This window comes from Lissotriton vulgaris, chromosome 7 (genome assembly GCF_964263255.1).
Source record: "Lissotriton vulgaris chromosome 7, aLisVul1.2, whole genome shotgun sequence".
NCBI classification, from domain to species: Eukaryota; Metazoa; Chordata; class Amphibia; order Caudata; family Salamandridae; genus Lissotriton; species Lissotriton vulgaris.
Genome location: NC_141695.1, coordinates 588128731 through 588151344, shown reverse-complemented (window position 1 = coordinate 588151344; position 22614 = coordinate 588128731). Strand labels below are relative to the sequence as shown.

The window sequence follows — 22614 nt, the reverse complement described above, 5'->3', positions numbered from 1 at the left end:
CACTATGAACTAACATGCACACCCAAATTCATATGGTCACCTCACTCACCCTGCAGTCACTCCACTTACCCTACTCTCACACTGTCGCATACCTCACTGTGCACTCACATGAGCACTCCTGCCACCCTCACAGCACAGAAGGTTAGTGTGCATGCTACAAAGAAGATGTACCATGCAGATCAAAGAACTGATGGGCATATGTTCAAGGAAGTTGCCGAGTGAGGCGTTAGCAGTCATGGGTTAAGGGACCTCTCCGCCACTTCAGAAACTGAAGGCTGCACCATATTTACAACAATATGGTGCAGCCTTGTGTTTCCCCTGCGCTGGCGCTACACTTAGCAGTGTAGCGCCAAAGCAGACACCATTGCACCATAGTGCAACGGTGTCTGTGTGCAGGGGAAAGATTGTTTATGTACAGAAGGGGGACCTGCACAAGGCAGCACACATGGGTGAAGCAAAAATTTGGAGAAATAATGCATTTCTCCTAGTTTCGCCAGCTTAAGGCCAGGTTTTCCCTGTTCTTAATTTTAATGATACCTCCCTTTTACGCTGCTCTTGTAAAAATAGGGCGCAGCATCAAAATCAGCGCCTGTTGCAGTGGAACGCCCATCGCAACACCCGCTGCCCACCCGTTTACGCTAAGCATAGCATGAAAGAGGGCCTTATTTACAAGGCAGCGTTATGCCTTAGTTAAGTGGTTTAACTCTGCCTTGTAAATACGGCAATGACCCTATCGACACCATGTCCACTTCTGTTGGAAGCCACGCAGTCCAAATACCCCTAAATCACCAAGCCACCATTTTATTCATTATCACATATGAGAGCACCTTCAAATACGCATGCTCAGCGTGCCTGCTGTACAAAAAATGTTAGTTTGATTTTATGATATACTATTTCAATACTAATCCTTTTTGGGTTCCAGAGTAGGCAGCTACTCGACGAAAAAAACGCTTTAACACCCCATCAGGGGTAACTAGCGCTATACAAATGAAAACTTTTCCCTCTTCTATCTCTCCACTATCCTTCTGAATCCAAATAACTGATTAACCTACCCACCACTCAAATTAATTTCATATTTCACTATATTAATTCAACACTAATTCCTTATGGGTTCAGGAGTAGCGTGCCTCGTATGGGATAGTAAGCACTATATAAATGCAATTACAATACTGTACGGCCCAGAGGGTTAAAATGTTTGTATTTATCATTTTATTATTCCTAGAAAAAAAATCTACAAATTTATCAACAGTTTTTTTTAAATCATTAACGTTAGTATTATATAACCAGCAATCTGTCCTAAATATTTTCAGTACAAGTCTTCAAAGAAACAAGTACTATAAATATTCATACCTCATCCATCCTGAACCTTTCACACATCCATACACAAACTAAATCAATTCCTTATACCTAAAAAAAGAAAAATTGGTCTTTAATATTTTCATAATTTCACTTCACGCTCGAACAATCTTCAGTGTTCTTGTGCATATTTCCATTTTATAAAGAGAATACGTGTTTTGACTTAAATACAAATTTTCAACACTACTGTTGCTTGATTTATGCATTTTCAACATGCGTTTTGGGATGAAATGCCGTCTTCAGGAATACCACATGTTCAAGATTCCACTCTACTTCCAGAGGCCAGCAAAGAGGGGGATGTAGAGCAAACAAATTGAATAAAACTTCTTGGTGAAATCCAGGGAGAGAAAAGATGAATCCATGCTGTGATGCTATCTGGATAGATTGACAGCCTTGTACTTCATTAGTAAGCGATATCTATATATTCACTAACCAAACTTCGCGACCCCACTGGCCAAAACAGCATAGGCCACAATGTACGGTATGTTGGCAAGGACTGTCCTGCAAAACTGAAGATCACAGAATACCAAGCAGCAGGGACAACGTGGGGAATGCTGGGAATGTCTAATCATACTGCCGGCCCTCACGAAGATTCTGGAAAAACACGTTCAAGGCGTGCTTTCCAATTTCCTTGAATCTAATGAGATCTTGCACGCCACCCAATCGGGCTTTCGTCCCCATCTTAGCACGGAGACTGCGCTCCTGGAGGTTTCGGAAACCATTAAAGGCGTTCTGGACTCTGGGGGCAAAGTCATGCTGGTGATGTTAGACCTGTCGGCGGCTTTCGACACCGTTCCCCATGATGGTCTTCTCGCAAGACTTCGCGAGATAGGCATACGGGGGACGGTGTTCGACTGGTTTTCTTCCTTCCTTGCCGGCCGCCGGCAAACGATCTGGGCCCCGCCGGACTCCGCCGTGATGCCGCCTCTGGGAGTCGGGGTCCCTCAGGGCTCTATTTTGAGCCCGACCCTCTTTAACATCATTATGACCCCGTTGGCGGCACTGGTGGAGTCGCATGGTGCCCAGATCGTATCCTATGCGGATGACACCCAGCTCCTCTTCTCTTGTACGAGAGGAGGCGACTTTGATGGGGAGAGTATTCGGGATTGCCTTGGGGCTGTTTTTCATTGGTTCCATCTAAACAGCCTTAAGTGCAATTCCGACAAGTCCGAAGTACTTTTCTTTGGGTGTGACACCGAGCCTGACTGGCAGACCTGGTGGCCACAGGATATGTTCCCTCCATCCTGCTCCTCTCAGGTTGCAAAGAATCTAGGGGTGAAGTTGGATAACAGGTTAACCCTGAAATCTCAGATCCTGGGGGTGTCGGGCATGTGCTTTGGCATCCTTAGGATGCTGCGGAGGTTCCTTCCTTTGTTATCCGTGGAACATAGGACGCTGACAGTTCAGGCTCTGATTGGGTCCAGGTTGGATTATTCCAACATTCTCTACCTGGGCCTTCCAGAGTACTTGCTGCAGCGCCTTCAAGTGGTGCAGAACGCCGCGGCCAGGGCAATCTTCGGCCTTAGTAGGTGCTCCAGTGCCTCGGGCTTGCTGGTAACGTTACATTGGCTGCCCATCCGCAAGAGGATCGCCTTTAAGGCTCTGACCTTGGTCTATAAAGCTCTTCACAAGGGGGGAGCTAAGTACCTCCAAAAGAGACTGGTCTTTTATCATCCGACCAGGTCTCTGAGGTCGGAATCCCTGCACCTGGCTGTTGTCCCTCGGGTAAAGAAAGCGCGCCTTGGCGGGCGCTCTTTTGGATTGCTGGCATCTCAGCTATGGAACTCTTTGCCGTTGGCCCTGCGGGGAGCCACTAGCTTGCTGGCTTTTAGGAAAGGCCTTAAAACGTGGCTTTTTACTCAGTAGCCGTTCTCTCTTGAATTCCTGGCTCACTGCTCTTTTAGTCTTTCATTTGGTGTTATGTTATTATGTTGCAGCTTTTTGCCTTCTCCAATAAAAGCGCCGGGACACTCTTTTTGAGTAGCCGTGCGCTATAAAAATGAACAAATAACATAACATAACATAACATACTGCAATGACCAATGAACTTGAATGTCTGCCTCATGTAAGGCTAACAAGATATGGGTTACAATCATTAGTTTGGCATGCTATAAACAATTTTTTATATGTACAAAGTTGCAAAGGTGCATATTTTACAAACGTCTGAATACCTGCTCTCATTTAGAAGTTAACATTAACCTCGGATTTATTTTAGCTGTTAGAAAGAAGCAGACAGAGCTAGAGGATCCTAAGCCAGACTGACACACTTACTGTCCATGAACTGGGCACATTGACTCCTAGAAGAGCACTCAATTGCATGCTTCGTCAGGCTATATTCCTCGTCGGTCGGCACTGCAATGCCCAAGAAGCTCGATGGGGGGCTCTTTGCTAGAGTGCTTTTCCAGGGAATATATGAGGAGGCACGAGTGCCAGGGCCAGTGTGTGCAACGTATAGCGAGAATGTATAAGCATTTGAGAGAGCATCTGCAGCTCACGGGCAAGTTACTAACCGATACTGTCTGTACTATCGATTTAAAATGCTTCAATCATAAACATGAAACAGTTGCCAAATCTGTAGATTCACTTATCGGTGGTGGCTATGATGCGCTCCCCCAGCACAGAAAAAGTAAGCGGACTCCCAATATTTGAAGCCTATTATCATTCTGTAATGTGTTTGGAATAATAAAGACTTATTAAAATAATCAGTTTAATGTTTACTGTGTGTATGTAAAGCGCTCTGATACCTACGGGTCAAGCTAGCGAAGCTAGCGCTATATAAAACTTGTAAAATAAAAATAAATAAAAAATGATAACCTACCTATAGGGGGGGCGACGCTTCTCGCCCGAATACTGGAATAGGTCATCGTCGAAGTACTTGGGAATCGTATAATCGTCCAGAAGCTTCCTTCTCTTGGGATGCTCTCCATAACTGCTGTCGAAGATATACAGTGGGCTGTCGTCTTGCGTGCTCTCCATGTATTCCATGTAGTACTTCATCTTCATCTTCACGGAATAACCATCGTTGTCTTCTCCGCACTTGAACTTCTGGTTCCGATACTTGCGCTTTAGGCGCTCGATGGTCCATTTCTCCTGTGCAGCCCATTCTAAGATTGCGTTTACCAAGACCACCGGTTTGTATGGCTTTTCGTACCGCTCAATAAACTCTTCAGCGGACAAGGTGAGATAATCGGCACGCTCCACATTATCCTGCCAAATTTAAATAAACAAAAAGAAACGTTATTCATTAAGTGGCTAAAAGCCCATCGGTGTTCGAGAGCGAATAGACGGGTGGCAAAATAAAACACATCTGGAACGCGCTCTAGCCACAGCCCGGCTCACATCACCCACACACAAAGATGCCCTCGTGCGCTTAGGATCACCCACATTTAAATCCTCAAATTCTGATGTACAGTAGCCTTAGATGCCCTTAGTCAACGCAGTCGTCATACATCATTCCTCTCCCGGGCACCCCTTACCCGCACTGTGCTGTGGCTGAGGTCGAAAGTCCGGCTATACTCCCGTCGACTCCAGTCCTGCGGTTCCCGCAGTTCTGGTCGGGCACTGCGTTTGGCTTCTCGTATTCGCTTCTTAGTCTTGTGGTTCATCCCCGGAATCAGTGGCGTGGTTCAATAATCCTGGAGTGAAAACAATGGTACACCCTACTCTCCCCGAAGTAAAAAGCTGAGGTTGCTGGTGGGGCGCTGTACTTTGCACAGGCAGATATTTCTTATTTACCCCGCGCTTCCCCGGGGTGTGACTCCACCGACCCCGGGGTTCACAGTTAAGGATTGGTGCGAGTCCTCTACCACCAAGCCAGTCGACTTATCGTCGCTATATTTTATCGAAACCGTTTTTTCTTTCCAGAAACTTCCGCTGACCGTTCCTCGTTCTAATACATCATTGCCCAATGTCTCTAAGTCTCAGTGACGTCATTCCGTAACATGGAAACAGGACTACCACCCTACAGAATGGCACGTACAGCACGTGTGCTTCGGCCATATTGGATTGGGTAATACATTCATTCCTATTCAAAGCATCCGGTTAGTGAACAGTGCAACTCCTCCTCCTCCCTCTACGATGGTATTAGGTGACGATCGTACTAAGGATAAAGGACAGCGAAAGGCACGAAACAGATAGGCTAATTCACATCTCGCTTTTCCCAGATGGCCACCCTCTTTTTGACCTTCCACGCATGCCCTACGAGTGCGATGTTAGGGACAACAATACTATGCTACCGCGTATTTCCAGTTTTGGCCACCTTTGAGTGGGGTCCTTTCAATATTAATGTTTACGTCTTATATACATTTGGTAATTGAAATATATAGACAGCGAAGCTTTCGTATGTAGGGTCTGTAAATAGAGCAGTGCAATAATTGTACAAACCATAAAGAGCTCGCTTTTGCGTACTTTCATGACGACAAAAAAAAAAATCACTCCAAAACGGCAGCCATGATGAAACAGTGCTTCACTGGAAGCTGCTTTACCCACTGAAGTTGGGCTTGCCTTTCTGGCTTTAAAATGGGTTCTGTTAAATTACCCAACCAAGAAGCAGCGAGCGATTGACCAAAATATCTGTCTTGTCCAGCTACAAGGAGCAGAAGCTGGGTTTCGTGGGCACTTTGCTGAAAAATGGGGGAGACGGCGGCGCTCAGGGTCCGCACAGTACGCCGTTACACTTTTCAGCAGGGCACGGATGAATTAGAAGACCTGCGAGTGTGTATCCCAGAGGTGCGTCGTACTCACAAACCGGCTGTGGTGGTGCCCGTAGCTCGGAACGTGAACAAAAAAGGGGTTCATAAATATTGAACGAGAGAAGATTGATCAGTGGGGAAAAGATGTGGGAGGGATTGTGCAACCTTTATTGCTTGCGGGTGTTTTTTTTTTCCCTTCAGATTCGTGCTGTTCCAATACTATCTAGCATCTTTGCAAAGTAGTTTCCTTTCTCGCCTTTGGAACGTAATACGGCAGGTAAAAGATGGTTTTGTCGGGTTGGTGACATACTAAAAAGGATTATTTGGGGTGATGGTGTAACAACACTGACATACATTTAGAAATAAACATGTTTATTAAGTGAGCTGTTCCTAGGGAGCTCCGGAGTGTTAGTCAAAACGGCAGGAACATCTATTAAATTCAGCCATTCACCCAACGTTCTACGAGCCAAATCAAAGGGAAGTGGGGGAGACGAAATTACCATTGGAATCTTTATTTAATTCTTAACACCAATGTTGTACAGATGTGCTTCGGACGATGCTTTACTCAACTCGTCAGGGCTATCTTCCCAATCATCATCTTCCAGCCTCTTGCAACCTTAACATTGTCACTCGCTCGTTTGACAATCATTTGTTACTCTCTGTCACTTGTCATCTTATGTAGTTAAGCTTCCTTTGTTTGCTTTTACAGTTTTCCTTGGTAAGAATATTTGGAATGTCCCCTTCTCCATCATCTCCTGCTCTCAACTCTGGCAGCTTTGCTCTGTATACTTGGCCATATCTCATTTTGGATTTGGTTTGTTTTGCTTCGACCCTCTTCGATTTTTGAAAAGGCGCACTTAGTGGTTTGATAATTATATAATCTGCATACTTTTAGTGGTTCATAGGAATGCTAAAGTCAACCGTGCTTGCAGTTCAAGCTGTTGGATGCGTCCATGTCACAGAGTGTGTGTGTGTGTAGGTGGCGTTAATGAGTCAATCCCGGGATTTGTGTGCTGTAATCTGGAACTTGAGTCTGACGGTCTATTTGAAGTGACAACAGACACGTCTGGGTGTTTCGCATGTTCTCAGGATATCTGCGTCACAGATCCATAGATTACACACGCCTGAAACTCTGGCCAGGCCTCTAGTATTTAAAATTGACAGCCATGGGAAATATAAACCAAGGACTGGCATGGTGCCCCAAGTCACAGATTAACTTTCAATCCGTCCTGGTATTTCACCCAGCTTCACTAAGCATGATGGGAGTTGTAGGCTAATGTTTGTAACAGAAAAGGTAACACTTTCAAGTGCCTTCCAGCGTGCTAGAGTTGTCAACTAAGAAACAGGAGTGTCATAGTATCACTCTCTTAACATGAGCCACTTGACACTGGTGTAACACTGGCACGCGATTACACAACCAAGTCAAACATTACACACATATGACAAATGGACAGTTTTGGTGGCATTAGGGAGGTTGCGTTGCCTAATCGGAGGGCAGATTGAAACGTGGTTCCGTAGACTTTTTTCTGTGTTCTTAGATCAAAGTGTACTGCAGCAAGATCGCACACCATGACAGCGGTTGCACTGCGATTTACGGCCCCAATATACACCCCCCAAGCAATAACCAAAAATCATGAATGAAAAATCATTAATGAATGGGCCCTTGTCTGTAATGGAAAGAACAGGCTATGACGTGATGGATTAAATGTGCCCAGGAAAATCACCAGTAGTTCAAATTAATTAAACCATTCCTTTATTTTATGCTTCTAGCCCAATAATTGGGCTCACCTTCAGCCACTCTAGACCCAGACAGATAGGTTTATTTACTAATTAAATATGTGTGAATGTTTTCCAGAAGAGGGAATCATTTCCCAACAAATGAATGTCTGTTCCATTCCCCCACCATCTTGTTTCCGTCTCGAACGCCACAATAAATGGCACTTACCTTTCACGGGTTCGTTTCATGTTAACCAAAAATGTGCCCTTCTCATCTGCTATAAAGCCCTAAACAGTAAGTTGAACAAGGTTATTTTAACCACATACTTCCAGTCACCCAATAAGTGTGGACAGGCCTTTGGAATTATGCAGCATAATGCAGCACATTTTATAATAGTATTACTTCATTATTTAGTCACGTGAAAAGCTAAAATGAAGGACGCTGAATTAAAATTGTTAATGCTTAAACATCACCTTTAAATACAGGTAAGGACATAGCCGTAATAATATCGTATAAGGTCCCAAAGGCGAGACCTATTGGCTATGCCGATGCTTGTTTTTGTTAGGACACTTGTTCAAAAGCCAACAAAGTTACATATCTGAGTTTGGTATCCCTCCTCTTAGCAATCTAAATGGACTGACGCCTGTCACAAAATGGGGACATAAACGGTAATACCACAACCTTTCCTTGATGGCCTGTTTAATTGGCAACTTGTTTCAATGGACCAGGCAAACACTATCTTCTAGGTAGTGGTCGAACCTCCCTGAGGCCTTTGCACTGTGGATCCTAAAGGGCCATTTTAATGTGCTTAATTGCATATGTGTTCACATTTTGGTGATTGGTCCCCCCCATATCGGAGGCTAGCTTCTGCCCTGGAGATTGAGGCTGAGGCAAAACCTGCATGGGTGTGGTAGAATTCTTACGATTTTAGTCTCAATTGGCACACTGTCACATTTTTTTATAAAGCAGCCTGCTTCCTTATCCATTCTTGGTCAACCGAGTTGTGTTCCATGTGATTTCAGAGCGGAAATCCCCAGCACAATTTCAGGATGACATCTCTGATTGCTCATGATGGAACAAATTTGTCATTATGGAGCAGAACCTCATTCACTACACCTAGTTTCCCGGCAACCTGAGCGAACAAGTATACATTTCATTGTAAACTCTTAGTCGGTGGCCAACCAGTACATGTGTGTTCTTTTACTTTAGTGATAATATCCTTGTCTTCAGTAGCAAACCTTGGCATCCTATGTAGTAACTAGTATTCTGGTATCAAAGTAAGGTGAACATGGCCCCGAGGAACAAATGCAGACATCTGTTAAACCAATCCCATCTCCATGGCTCTCATAAGGTATTACTCCCCTAGTCTGACAGAGGGCAGGGGGGCCCAGCATGGTTCCCCGCCTCTTCAGCCCAAAGTGTCTGCCACTGGAAACCCTGGTCTGGGTCTCCTGATGCTAGACTGTGCTTCCACACTCTGGCCTCGAGCCATTCTCCTCAGCCTCGGATGCCGGTCCTGTATGGCTGACGACTGGGCACCGTCGGTATAGCGTACTCCTCTGCGTGCCCAATGCCCCTTAGGACGATTTTCATGCACCACCGGGTTCCTCACTGGTGGCTCCTGCTTTGGTGGAGTCAAATCATGTGTCTTTCCAGCGCTGCACTGATCTTCTTCCGACTGAGCCTGTCTAGGCTGCAGCGGGCCACCATCTTGGCTCCCTTGTGAGACCCTAGGGCCCCAGTGGCCGCCCTGCCAACGAGCACTCCTCTGCCTCAGGCCTTTGCCTTCGAGGTCCAGTGTTCCCCAGAGTAGGTGTCTGTTCCAGGACCTGAACTTTGCATCGCAGGAGAAACGTCTCCGTGGGACCCAGCACCAGAGTTCTACTCTGATGGGACCAGCTCCCTCCACACCTGGGCACGCCTCAACCACTGCTGCACTTTTCATTGTATTTTCACAGAATAGACAGGGAGCTGTTTAGCCGACCCTAAAGCATCCTAGAATCTCCAATTACTGCTTAATTCAGTATTTTCATCTGAAATTTCTGAGTCTAGAGTGTAACTGTTCATCAGTGACACAGCATATTAAATGTATGTTGCTTGTGCCTTGATTGTGAAGTAAATCCCCTTGAAGAAAACTACAGTGGTCACTGTTTGATGTGCAAATTATGAGGATGTGTATTTTCTTGGGCCCATTTTGATGTATTTCCTTTTTTAGGTCGAGCTTGGGCAGTTCATGTGCATGTGCATCTCTCTGAGCCATGCTGTGTGTATTGAGTTAGCGATGTGAAGCTCTGCCCATATTTTTCATTAACTTTTGTCGTTGTCCTTAGTAAATGCTGGCTTCTGATTCCTTTATCGCCTTGTTAGTCCCTCCTTAGTACCACAGTGTCTTCATTTGCAACCGCCCATGGCACTTTTACTTCTGTAGCAACATGGTATGTTTGAATTTGTCTGTAAGCAATATTTCTTTAATGGGTTTTGCCCAGCTGCAGGTACAACATGCTTTCACTTTCAAAGCAGCCGGGACAATGGCAGGCGCTTGTTTGCAATGCCATAGGTCTCGCATTTACAAGAGTTTGAGCTATTGGCATTGTAAATGCCAATAGCTTAAAACTCTTGCAAATATGAGAACTATGGCATTGCGAATATTTATTTTTATTGGGGGCTTTTACAAATAAATAAGCATTTGTTTGACCAACAGCCCCCATGCCCTGGTTTCACTTTAATAGTGGCCGCGTACCTTTTGTTAGACACAGCTTTTTTAAAGAAAGAGTCACAGCCTTCATGCACGTGAAAGTGCGGCATGGGGGCTTTAACAACTCCAAAAATATTTGCAATACCATAGGTCTCGCATTTGCGAGAGTTTAAGCTGTGTGCATTTACAATGCCAATAGCTCAAACTCTTGTAAATTTGAGACCTGTTGCAAATGCTTGGTTTCAGTACTCATCAGACGGCCAGGGGTTCAGGCTGCTGCCGCCAGGGATCCTATACTTTGCCCCTGAAGACATTTACAAACCAGATTTTCCAGTGTTAAATCACACGGCATCCTCTGTACCAGAAATAAACTGTCTCTGACCATCATGCCAAGAAAAAGAGGTTGGGTGGGAAAACCTTGTGCCATATGTAGGGCTGCTGAAATTATGCAGCTGGAGAGGGTGAAATTATGCAGCCGAGTTGAATACATTCTGCATCAAGAAAAGTAAAATTATGAAGGGTAATGTGGCACATTTTGTAATTGTATTACTACATTATTTTATCATTTCAAGACTTGTTAAGATTGTCTGGGCATAGGTTGCACCTCAGTGCCAGTTTAACACCCAAATATAGCAATAAGAAACAGAAAGGGTACCAGTCTACCTTTGGAAAGGATCATCCACTACATGGCAACATGTATTGCTGCGATTTTAGTAACTTTTGAAACACATGAGCTAGAAACCATTTTTTTGTTAAAATTTGCAGATAATGGATTATGCAAAAAGAACAATGATGGATTATGCAGCAAAACCATAACTGTGCAAACACCGCAGAGGCCGCACAATTGCAGAATTCCAGTTGCCCTGGCCATACCTTACAATTACAGATGCCCGACTTACGCTCTTTCTCTGATACTTTCAATCTATCTTGAATCCTCTTGCCATTCCCATTTTAATCTCGTTTAGACTACCCTCTTTTCCCCAACTCCCTACATGCACATCCTCGTTTTCATGTGGAGCTACTTCATCACTGTAATCCACAATCTAGCCCCAGAGTCTACTCCATGCACCCACTGCAATCCCATATCCCTCTGCCAGAATGTATGTATGTTTTCCTCTGCTAAATCATATCCAGTGTCTCCATCCTTACATACTCCTTCAACTATTGGCTAGTATCCGCTATCTCTCTGGAGGGCACTTTCTGGGCATAAATATCACACCCCTGGCACCCAGACCTCAGATCTCATCTGGTTTAAAGATAGGACAGAAGAAGGACTGCCCTGCTGTTCACCAGATATGGCAAAGAGAGGCTGTACTGAAGATTGGACTGCACCTGCTGAAGCTTGGGCTAGCAAAGAGGGGACTGTGGTGCCTGGCTCGAGTAAAAGTCACTCCCGAGCCCCAGACAGAAGAGGTGAACTCCAAGAGTCATTTGACTGACTTCCTGTTCCTGCACCAGGACCACAAATGTTGAAGAAGAAAAGCCCGTTCTGGCCAGTAAGTAGCCACAATCGCCACTTACCTATAACATGAGGCCTGTACGCCAAATCGTTTGAGTGTAGTTTAGTTACCCAAGGTGGAAACTAGCCTTCACCAAAGGGAACTGTGATCAGAGACCAGCAGTCCAGTGGCAACTGAACCTTTGCTGGACCAAAGAGGACTTCGAAGAACATCCACTCCTGTAGTCAAAGTCACACTATCTGGACTGTGGACTGAAGAGTAGCCCCAGGAAGAGCCCCGTTGATCACACAGCATCCTCCGCATCTTACAGGTTCTTCAGTGTTTTGAATCCCTTGCATTAGGACCACGCCAATAAAGTCTATAGCGGTTCGCCCACAGAGACTGGAACCAAACTTGAGACTGCTTTGTTGCAAGCGTGGGCCGGAGTAGTGATAACCAACTCTTTGAAAGTTTTACAAAGTTTCCAAACTTTGCAGTTATAAACGCAGTTCTTTTATTATTGGGGGGGGGGGGGGGGGGGGTTGAAAAGCTTAGGTCTACATTTTACTTTCAAATCTATATCTCTGGTAGCCTCCAGTGGATTTTGTTTATTTTGGTTTCTGGTAATCAATTTTTATTAACTTTTTAAACCACTAGAAACAGTCACATTTGCATTTTGCTTTCACAACACAACCAGCCTCGGACAAATCCCACTTCCCGTCCATGATACCCACCCATATCCTATCATATTTTTGTGGGCAACCACAGGCAATGTAGACAGGCTTTTTCATGTTGTGCACACCAGTCCACTCCTGCCACCATTCCGCCAGGGCCGGAGCACCTGGCAAGTACCACAGATGGGCAAAGTCCCTCTTAGCCACCAATGTTAGTGACAGCCACAAACATGCGTTCAGCCCGATATCCGCCCAATTGATCAACCATCCCCAGAAGAGCCACCCCAGGGGTCAAGTCAAGATCATGCTCCAGGACCTCCGAAATTTCACTACTTGTCCATTGGGCAGGAGGCTGCATAAAGCTACTTGTCCTGTAACAAAATCCGCTTGTCCCTTTGGTGCCATGTAGTGCGGTGACAGATTATGGCAGCAATCTCATTATATAAGTGCTCTGATATAGCCTCTCTGATTATGCCAGGGCTCATACCATAGTTGTATTTGAATACTTGCAATCCCCTTATGTTGCCACGTTTACGCAGATCTACATACTGGGGCTGAATTTAGTGGTGAGCAATCGTTTCAGGGTTAGAATGCCCTTTTGAGTTTGGGTAAACCTACTAACTTGCATGTTTTAAGTCTTTTCAACAACTCTTCTCTAATCTTCCCCAATACTGAGAAATGTTGGAAATTTACTTCTGACAATGGCAGACGTAAATCTTCTTCCAGAGTTGGGGAAAAAGTGTTCGGAGGGAAAGTGAACTTGCAAACACTCAGATTTTCTCATGAGCAAATCTACACATGCATATTTGCTAATGCTAAAATGCAGTTCATAAATATTTTCTAGGAGCACTATTTCTTGTCCTACTTCTGTAAATTCTTGGGAATTCACCAAAGCTGTATAGCTTCACTTTATGCAAGGACATATACCATGGGTGCAGTTTTGAGACTGTCTTGAATATTTGGGCCCCTAATTTGGTCTAGCGTTGGCCATGGCCTTTTGCGTTTATGAAAATTCTGTCTCTCTCTCTGTATCGGCTGCCTTCACTGTGAATGACAGCATTCTGCTCTTTCACAAGGAGTATATCAGCACACAAAGTAGTTATGTTCAGTGCCAGTAACTACTGTGGCAGTGTGCACTATGAGACCAAAAACTATTTTTACTTTTCTCAATGTTTGTTATAATGGTGAGGGCCCGGCAGCACCCACACAAAAAAGGTTTTACAAAAACCATGCGAAAACAAGTCACACATTTACAAAACTAAAAGCTGACCAATTTTAGACCTACTGGCTTTGCAAATGATTGTTTGTTTTTGTTTCCCATAATCTTATTGAAACTGGTTACACTGATTTTCCATTATGAATATTTTTGGGAAATACTAGCATGCATCAACACATGTTACTAAATGATGCTGCAAACAAATGGCACCTGAAATGTTACAGTAGTTGAGCGAAATATTTGTTATGTCTGCTTTAATTTTTTATGAACATTTTATTTTGAAAGCAAAGAATCATCAATCTTACTTTTAAATTCTGAAAATATTTGCATCAAATCAAAGAGCATTCAAGGAGCATGATACATAGCCTCATATTGCTAAACTTTGAAAACGTGTGTACACATTTTTATGCTGAAACCACTGTCAGTAGTGCAGTCAGAGCTTATAACTTTTACTTAGAGCGCTCACCCTAATAATAAAGGCTTTCAATTAATAAACCATAAATACAAGTTTGAACAACATTAACATATGGACACAAATATTACCTTAACTGCAGACAGTGCCCTTCCTTGATCCATAATGTGGTACTGCATACTGGCAGTCAAAGAGTTTGTGCTGCAGGGGGTTTGGCCTACTTGTCCCAAGGACAAAATACACATGAAAACTTGTTGCCTTTGACCCCAAAGAATATGTCCTGGTAGTCGGGCTATAGGAATTCCACATGCCTGCTTTGAGGACCAAAAGCAGACTGGCTGGGGAATTCAGCCTGCCTTATGCAATCGGATAAGAGTAAGGTAGGTTGTGTGCAATTGATTCATTTGTGCAGGGCCATCTGAGCCTCCCTCCAATCGGCCTCATCAAGATCACCAACCCAGCCCTCCCAGCGAAGTCTGAGTTTTTCAAAAGCATGAGGAGCGTTCGCGATGAGTGTAGTGCAATAGGCACTCCCATGTATTGGGACCATGTGGTGACCTTTGACTACCATTGTTTTAATTGACTTTGTCTTTTTCTTAACTCTATCTTGAATGGACATCATCATTTTTTGTGCGCTTGCATGGACTTAAGGTTTAATTTCGGGTCTCCCTGTAGCTTTAGAGTTGGAGTGTTTCACAGAGTAAGGCAGCCTGAGCATTGCCAGGAACAGAGCGAGTGGGATGTGTGTTTGAAAGCATGTGTTATTCATTGGGAAATGAAGTGTGTGGTGTTATAGGCAGTGGTGCACAAATGTGCATTATGTTGTACATTGGGAAGTTTTATGAAGTTTTCACTATTGGCTATGACATGCCCTCCTGCATCTTGAATTCTGACTCCTGAGTTTTGCACACACAAGCAGGCCCCCAGGTTACTCACGGTTAATCAGGTTATTTGCTTTAAGATTGTTTTCCTCTTTGAAGGGTGTTTTTGTACTTTTTGAAATGTTTTGTACTATCTCAAACAAGTGCAAGATAAGGGAAATGTAGTGTGGGAGCACAGAAGAATACATGAGAAATCCTTTGCCTTTGGAATGCTTGTGGGAGAATGGGCAATAGGCTTCCTTGGCGCAGAGGTGGTCTTCTCCAAAACTTTTAGTGCATTGAGAATATTATAAAACTGGGGTCTCTTGACTTGGAAAACTGGGTTCTCTTCCTGAAGGACAGACGCGTCCGCTCACTGTTGAATTTCCCGGCTTGAGAAGTTTCTTGGCCCCAGGATTGTCATTTGGGAGCCCCCAGTTTTGTGTTGGCTAAGATGAAGCCATTGCAGCCTTTGAGATATTTTTTCTGATTATTGGTATTGTGATGTGGGATTGTGTTTGTGTGCACATCCAGGTATCAGTGCTTCTTGTTTATTGGCATTCATTTACGTATGTGTTCTAATCATCTGATTTTTTTTCTGTGTTTATATTTTATATGTTTCCATGCTTTCCTTTGACAGTTTATTTTGTGTGTTTGATTACATGCATTTAACATTGCCTATTTCTTGCAGTGGGCGTCCGGTATTATTATTATTTGCTTGTGTTCTATTTCTTGTACATTTGTTTTATGAATGTTCCATTATTATAATCTGGTTATGTTTTGCTCCATTATTATTACTTGACTTGTAAATGGTTATTATTTGCGTGTGTTTTATCATCATTACCTGCTTGTGTTTTATACCATGTCATGTTAAAGTTACTTGTTAAGCGCATGTACACCAAGCGGTTTCATGACGCTGAGAGCGGGAGGGCAACAGTGACGCAAAACAGATGCTTTACTCGTATGCCTGAGAGAACAACAAGGTCTTGAGGAGTGTTCTGAACTGAGCTTAGGAGGTTACTGACCTCAGTCCAGCAGGAAGAGAGTTCCAGAATTGAGGGGCCAGAACTGAGAATCTGAGACCACCATGTTTTTTTACGTTTGAAGGCGGGGATGGTAAGCAGATTCGGATGAGAGGAGCGCAGTTCACGAGTGGGGGTATGGCTCTGAATCCTTGAGGAGATGAATGCTGGGCCATTCCCGGCGAGGACTTTAAAGATGGTGCAGTCCAGCTAAAAGGCACAGCGTCTAGCCACTGGGAGCCAGTGGAGGCTCTTCCAACTGAGGACTGACTTGTTGATGTCTTGGTTGGCAGTGGATAAGCCTAGCTGCCTGGTTTTATACCAGTTGTAAACAATGAAGTTGATAAGCCGGAATACTGACATAGAGTGAGTTGACATAATCAATTCGGGAGGTAACCAGGGCCAAGGTGACTAGGGTCAAGGCCTCGTGATCAGGAATCTGCAGATCTTATGGATTTTGCATAGGTGGGAAAAGCAGGCAGAGACCACCGCGCTGATCTGGGGTTTCATAGATAAATCGTTACTGATTATAACCCCAAGACTTTTTTACAGATCCTACTGGGCAATGGGGACTACCTAGGAGCGGAGGACAGAAGTTGGAGTTCCACAGATTGGCAGTTCCTCCAGTTAGGATCAGCTCAGTTTTATCAGGGTTACGTTTTAATTAGTTGGCATACATCCATTCGCTGATGAAGCTCATGGTGGATTGAAAGTTGGATACTGATGTGTTAGAGGAGTCAATATCAAACACCAGCTGGAGGTCATCAGCATAGTTGAATATCTCGACTCTTCTTTTGCGCAAGGACCAAACAACCAAAGGTCGCAAGATTAAAAAGAAGGGGCAAAAGGGAAGAACCCTGGGGAACCCCACATGCCAGATTCATTTTCTTGGCCGAAAAATCGGCGAAGCGGTCTGCTTGAGAGTGGTTACAGAGGAAGGAGGAGATGCACTTCAAAGCCAGACCCTGGATGCCAGTATTACTGACACGGTCGACCAGGAGGCCATGATCGACCGTGTCAAATATTGCTGACAGATCCAGGAGTACCAGAGCCTCGGTAAGGTTTTTATCGGCCCCTCTCCTTCGCTCGTCCACGACTGCTAATATGACTGACTCCATGGAGTGTGCTGGTCTAAATCCTGCCTAGTGAGGTTCGAGTAAATGGGAGTGCTCAATGAATAAGCTAAGACAGTTAGCTACGTGGGCCTCAAGGATTTTACTTCGATAAGGGAGTAAGGAGATAGGGCGGAAATTACTAATGACCAAGGAGTCGGAGTTGGGTTTCTTCAGGATCAGGACAATTTCAGCATTTTTAAAGATGTCTGGGACAATGCCTGGTTTAAGAGAGTTGTTCAAAAAGAAAAGGGGTGGGCCTGGATAAGAGAGGAAGGCCTTCTGTAAGATATGGGGAGGGCAGCAATCGGTCGGGGAACCTGATCCAACATTTTTGAGTAGGAAAAAAATTCTCCCTTAGAGATCAGGGGGATCTGGTCCAATAGAATCAGGTTTTTACATGTGGTAGGGGAAGTGGGTGAAAGTGTGGGAGTAGGAATACTGGCTTTGATGGTGGCGATTTTCTCAATAAAATAAGAGTTACAGGAGTCCCATAAGGATTGCGAGGGGGCATGTTTCGCCATCACTCTATGTTATGTTATGTTATGTTATGTTAGTTGGAGTTTTATTGAGCGCTCAGCTACTCGAACCGAGTGTCCCGGCGCTATCAGACCCAACACAACACGACCATCAGAGTATAGGAAGATTACTTGCAGAACAGCCACGTCTTAAGCTCTTTCCTAAAAGACAGTAGATTCTCGCTTCTTCTTAATGACAGTGGCAGTGCATTCCAGGCCCGGGGTGCAAGATATTTGAAAGAGTGACCCCCGATGCGATCGCGCCTAACTGCAGTGACACTGGCCAGTGACAGGGATGCAGAACGTAAGGCTCTTGACGGACAGTGAAATCCCATCCTCTTCCTTAAGTACCCGGCACCTGAGCCGTGGAGTGCCTTGAATGCCATGGTCCGCGCCTTGAACTCGATACGTTTCCGTATCGGTAGCCAGTGGGGAGATTTCAACAGACCCGCCGCATGAGACCTCCGGCCAAGGCCAAAGATTGCTCGAGCAGCAGAATTCTGCACCACCTGCAAACGCGATAGGAGGTACTCAGGGAGGCTGAGGTAGAGCACGTTGGCATAGTCAAGCCTGGATCCTACCAGGGCTTGCACCGTGCTTTTTCTGTGGGCAATGGCTAGGAGAGGGAGAAATTTCTTGAGCATTTTTAATATCCTAAAGCATTGACCCACCAGGCCCAGAATCTATCTGGTTGTGCAAGCTCAACTATGGAGAAAATATCCTTGGTCTTATTAGCTGAGTTTATAATCTTAGAGGACAAGTAAGCTGCCTAAGTCTGAAGGATGGAGTTTTTGTGTTCTTTTAACAGGGTTACATCCGTTTTTCTGTTTTCCTGAGGCATAATCCCGTCTCCAGCTACGCTCAGCTTGCATTAGGGCAAGTTTGTTTAGTTTCAGATCGTCGGAGAACCAGCGTTGTGCATCCTGAGGACGCTTAAGTTTAGTTCTTTTAAAGGGGGCGCTAGCTGGTTTAGGCCATAGCTTGATGCTAGTTGCCTGATTACAGAGGGACTCCTTTTCAGTTGTCAATGTGGCCTTTAGTAGTGTGCAGAAATCGCCGATGTTGGCTCGATTCCAATTTCTGGCCAGGTGATTTCCCAACAGGGAGGGTTTGATTAGGGGGCCACAGGCCATGGTGAATGTGATAAGGTGATGGTCGGACCATGTGCATGGGGAAATTGATAGTCGTGAGATTTCCAAGTTGGAAGTCCAAACTTAGTCCAGAATATGTCCCTTTATATGGGTGGCCTTGATCACATATGTTGAATGCAGTTCATTCCTGACAGGAGATCAGTAAATTCTATGGAGCTGGCACTCTCCTGTGCGTCAGAGGGCCAATAATTAAAGTCTCCAATTACAATGATTCTAGCATAGTTGATAACTAGTTGGGAGTTCAGTTCGCCTAGTAGTTGGGGGAATAAGTGTATATGGTGAGGGGGGGCGATAGAATAAGGCACAGATAAAGAGGAACTGGGGTGATTAGAATTTCAAAATAAGGCTGTCGACCGATGGTACGCCTGTGATCCCTAATGAAGTGAACCGAAGTTTTTGGTGGATAATAGCTGCAACCCCTCTCCCAGCTTGCCCGTACGCCTGGTGGTCTGATGTATATAGTAGTATATTGGGAACTGCTGCAAGGATATCAGAGACAGACTCTGTAGTGACCCAAGTTTTGGACAGAAAAAGGATGTCGGGTTTGTCAGAATCAATGAGCTGGAAAATTTCTAGCTGATGTCTCACCATAGAGCGGGTGTTTAAGTAGCTAATTACGAGAGTCCCTGCTTCCTGACTCTCAGAGATGTTAGTCAGGTAAGCCCTTGTGGACGGCGGGGGGTTCCTGGCGGGCAGGTGGATCAGAGAGCTCTGTAAAGTAGACTATGGTAAAGATCTCTGCTTTGTTGTCTTGGGCCATGGTGTCAGTGCTGATAGGCCAGTTGCCATGTGAGTGTTTCAACTCAGAAGCCGTGTAGGATAAAAATGGGCATAGTGTATAGCCCTGGCTGGCCGTGGATTGGTGCAGACGGGCTTGCCTTTGGCGCGTCCGCTGCGCGAGGGGAAAGGCATGCCAAATAAGTGCATTTAACAGCTGCATTTGATTACTTGTAAGTGTGTTACTATTGCTTGCATATATATATATATTTATTTATATATATATATATATATATATATATATATATATATATATATATATATAATATATATCCCCATGAAAATTCCTCCACACGGAGAAGGAAGCAGAAGCCCAGAGGGGGACTGGTTGGAGAGGCTTTATTAAAACAGAACAGTCTGGTGGCGGCGGATGCATTTCGGCGCATTGCCTTCCTCAGCGCCCAACACCTGACGGAAATGTCGCGGTAAGTACCCCTGCTGTTTTGTATGGATGGCGTCCGTCCGCTCCTCCCCCCCCCCCCCAAGCTGTGCTGCTCACCTATTGTAGTGCGTTTGAACATCACCGCACCACAACTCCCAAAATGCTTCATATTCAAGCAGAACGGGCTGATGTAATGGGGGAGAGTCCTTTGATGAAAAGAAATGGAGGCGGGGAACAATAGCAGCAGGGCGCGATGTACCCATGTGTCAGTCCTGTGATCCCAAAGTCGCTCCTTGAGCCCCCTCACACTGTTGAACCCCTCGAGTGAAGCGACCAATGAGCAGGGGCCATGCCACAGAAAGAGGTAAAATACCTCAACCGCTCTGATCACCCCAAGGGAAAGGCGGGTTCCGGAAGTATCCATACCTGGAAACACAAAGTCAATTGCCGTGGAGCAAGCCAGCATTTGTCCGGACCCAAGACGAGACAGGGACTTCTGAACTGCGCTGCTGGTAGCCGCAGGAAAATATGCATGAAAATTCCTCCACACGGAGAAGGAAGCAGAAGCCCAGAGGGGGACTGGTTGGAGAGGCTTTATTAAAACAGAACATTCCCCATATACATTTGCATGTTGTTTTGATTGTTTAATTTGACATCTGGGGAAGCCTTTATGTTAGTGTCTTGCACTAATAATACCCCACACTTTTATTCTGAAACCTTTTTCTTAATGTGCCTCATTTGGTGAGTGCTGCGATCTCTTGCCAGCTGTTTTCTTGCTTTATGTGGGAGTGCTTAATTTCTTTCACTTGGGAGTGTAAAGCAAGACAGTGAGCAATAAACCTGAGAGATGGCCCCACTACCAATGCGACCCATTCACAATTTGGCCTCCAAAGAGCTAAACTTCGGTACCACGTGAAAGAGCTGCAGGTGTTTGTGAAATTGTATTTAGTTGGGCTCAAAAATATAATCTATTCTTATAAAATGGTGTCAGGTTTCTTTCGTGTTCCACGACTTACGTATTTTGTTTATTTGGTACTTCTTAATGTTTTTCACTTGTTGCTTTGTTTTAGCCTGCCTGCTCTGAAGCCACAGCAACAAAGGGTTGAGCTAAGGTTTAACCCCTTCGATGCTCATGACGAGCTCAGCTCGTCATGAGGCACGGTTGAGCTGTGCTCATGACTCGTCATGAATAATGAGAATGAAGGGAATGCAGCACCGGAGGAAAATTTCTCAAGCACCCAAGGTGTTAACAAACACTCCTGCCTTGACCCAAATCAGTAACATGTACTCCAAAAGTGAGGTCACACAACCACACCATATAATACAGCATAATTCCTCACAGGTGGGGGGGCAAGGAAAATTGCTTGAATGAATACAAACAAGACACCCATAATCCTGGCTGTACTCCTCAGGGAAAACCTGTCTACTTTCAATAAAGAGCGAATCTTCTCTATCAGTCCTTTCTTAGAACGGAAAAGAGAAACCTTTGCTAAGTCTATCAGGAAACCTAGGAACGGAATAGTCTGAGATGGACCCCAGAGGGACGCTTGCAACTGATGAAGACCTAAATGTAGGAGAAATGACACCACCGCTCTGATTTGAATCTATAACCCATCAACCTGTCATCTGAATAAACCACTGTTGAATGCCATTTGATCTGAATACGGCCACCACTAGTTTGAGAACTTTCTAAGAGCACCAACTGTTTGCGGATAGTTTGAAAGGACAAGACTTGAACTGGATTTTTCTGAAGAAGCTGTTAGTAAGACAGGTAAATATGAACTGACATTCAAGCATCCTTCCATTCCAATTGCACCATCCAAATTTAAAGGGGATCTCTAAGGCAACAATGAGAAAGCTATTTAACCAATTAAAATGTATTTAGACCATATTTTTGTGTAGCTAAAACTGAAGGTCTTTAAAACATACACAGCAAACAAATGTACACAAGTTCCTTTCTGTGTAAAGTAGAAAAATATGTGAATTTATCTGCATCTGCTGGTGGTTGCTGGTCTTTTGTACTTTTGCCCTAGATAACAAGATTAAACTTTTCAAGGATGAAGCCTACTGGCTGTCTTGGTAGAAAAATACAAACTTTTTTATTGTTTATCATGTAAAGCTTCCTTTCAGTATAATACGTGCAGGAAGAACAATGTGCAAAGAATGTGCAGGGTATTTTAAAGTCATTATTCTAATTCTGTTGAAACAATTACATAAATAATAAGTGCTTAGCATGATAAACGAACGACATCAGCGCCTTGACACAACGCCATCCAGATTAAGGCCCAACCACATACAGAAACAGCATTCATCAGCTGCACAGACATATGCGTGATCCTTGACAGAGAAGACACAACAGCCTCTTATTCTCCTGGACCTAACTGCAGCATTGGATAAGGTCTCAAACCCCATCTTCATCATGCACCTGCACAACACTGGCATCCAAGGACCCACTCTCTGCTGGTTCTGCTCCCTCTTAATGGATAGAACATAAGCTGTTAGCCTGGCACCTTGCTCCTCATAAGCCCTCAAAATCATCTGTGGAGTGCCTCAAGGTTCAGCGCTCAGACCCACCTTCTTCAAAGTATGAGC

At 44.6% G+C, this 22614-nt stretch overlaps 2 protein-coding genes across 3 annotated transcripts in view; one reads left to right on the top strand and one right to left on the bottom strand.

Moving 5' to 3' along the window:
* JMJD6 (jumonji domain containing 6, arginine demethylase and lysine hydroxylase) overlaps positions 1 to 5297 on the bottom strand; it is a 149049-nt gene extending 143752 nt beyond the window's left edge. Inside the window, exons 1-2 of the mRNA XM_086930678.1 lie at positions 4833 to 5297; positions 4175 to 4563 (exon numbers count right to left, since the gene is read on the bottom strand). Coding sequence (XP_086786804.1) covers positions 4175 to 4563; positions 4833 to 4961 — 518 coding nt within the window. The 5' untranslated portion in view covers positions 4962 to 5297. The remainder of the gene's footprint in view (positions 1 to 4174; positions 4564 to 4832) is intronic.
* A 472-nt stretch (positions 5298 to 5769) lies between these two features.
* Positions 5770 to 22614, top strand: part of METTL23 (methyltransferase 23, arginine) — a 141100-nt gene continuing 124255 nt past the window's right edge. For both annotated transcript variants that reach the window (XR_015297496.1, XM_086930677.1), the window contains exon 1: positions 5770 to 6084. Coding sequence is in view for 1 of the 2 variants with exons in the window: in XM_086930677.1 (XP_086786803.1) it covers positions 5986 to 6084 (99 nt within the window). In the remaining variant the exon portion in view is untranslated. The remainder of the gene's footprint in view (positions 6085 to 22614) is intronic.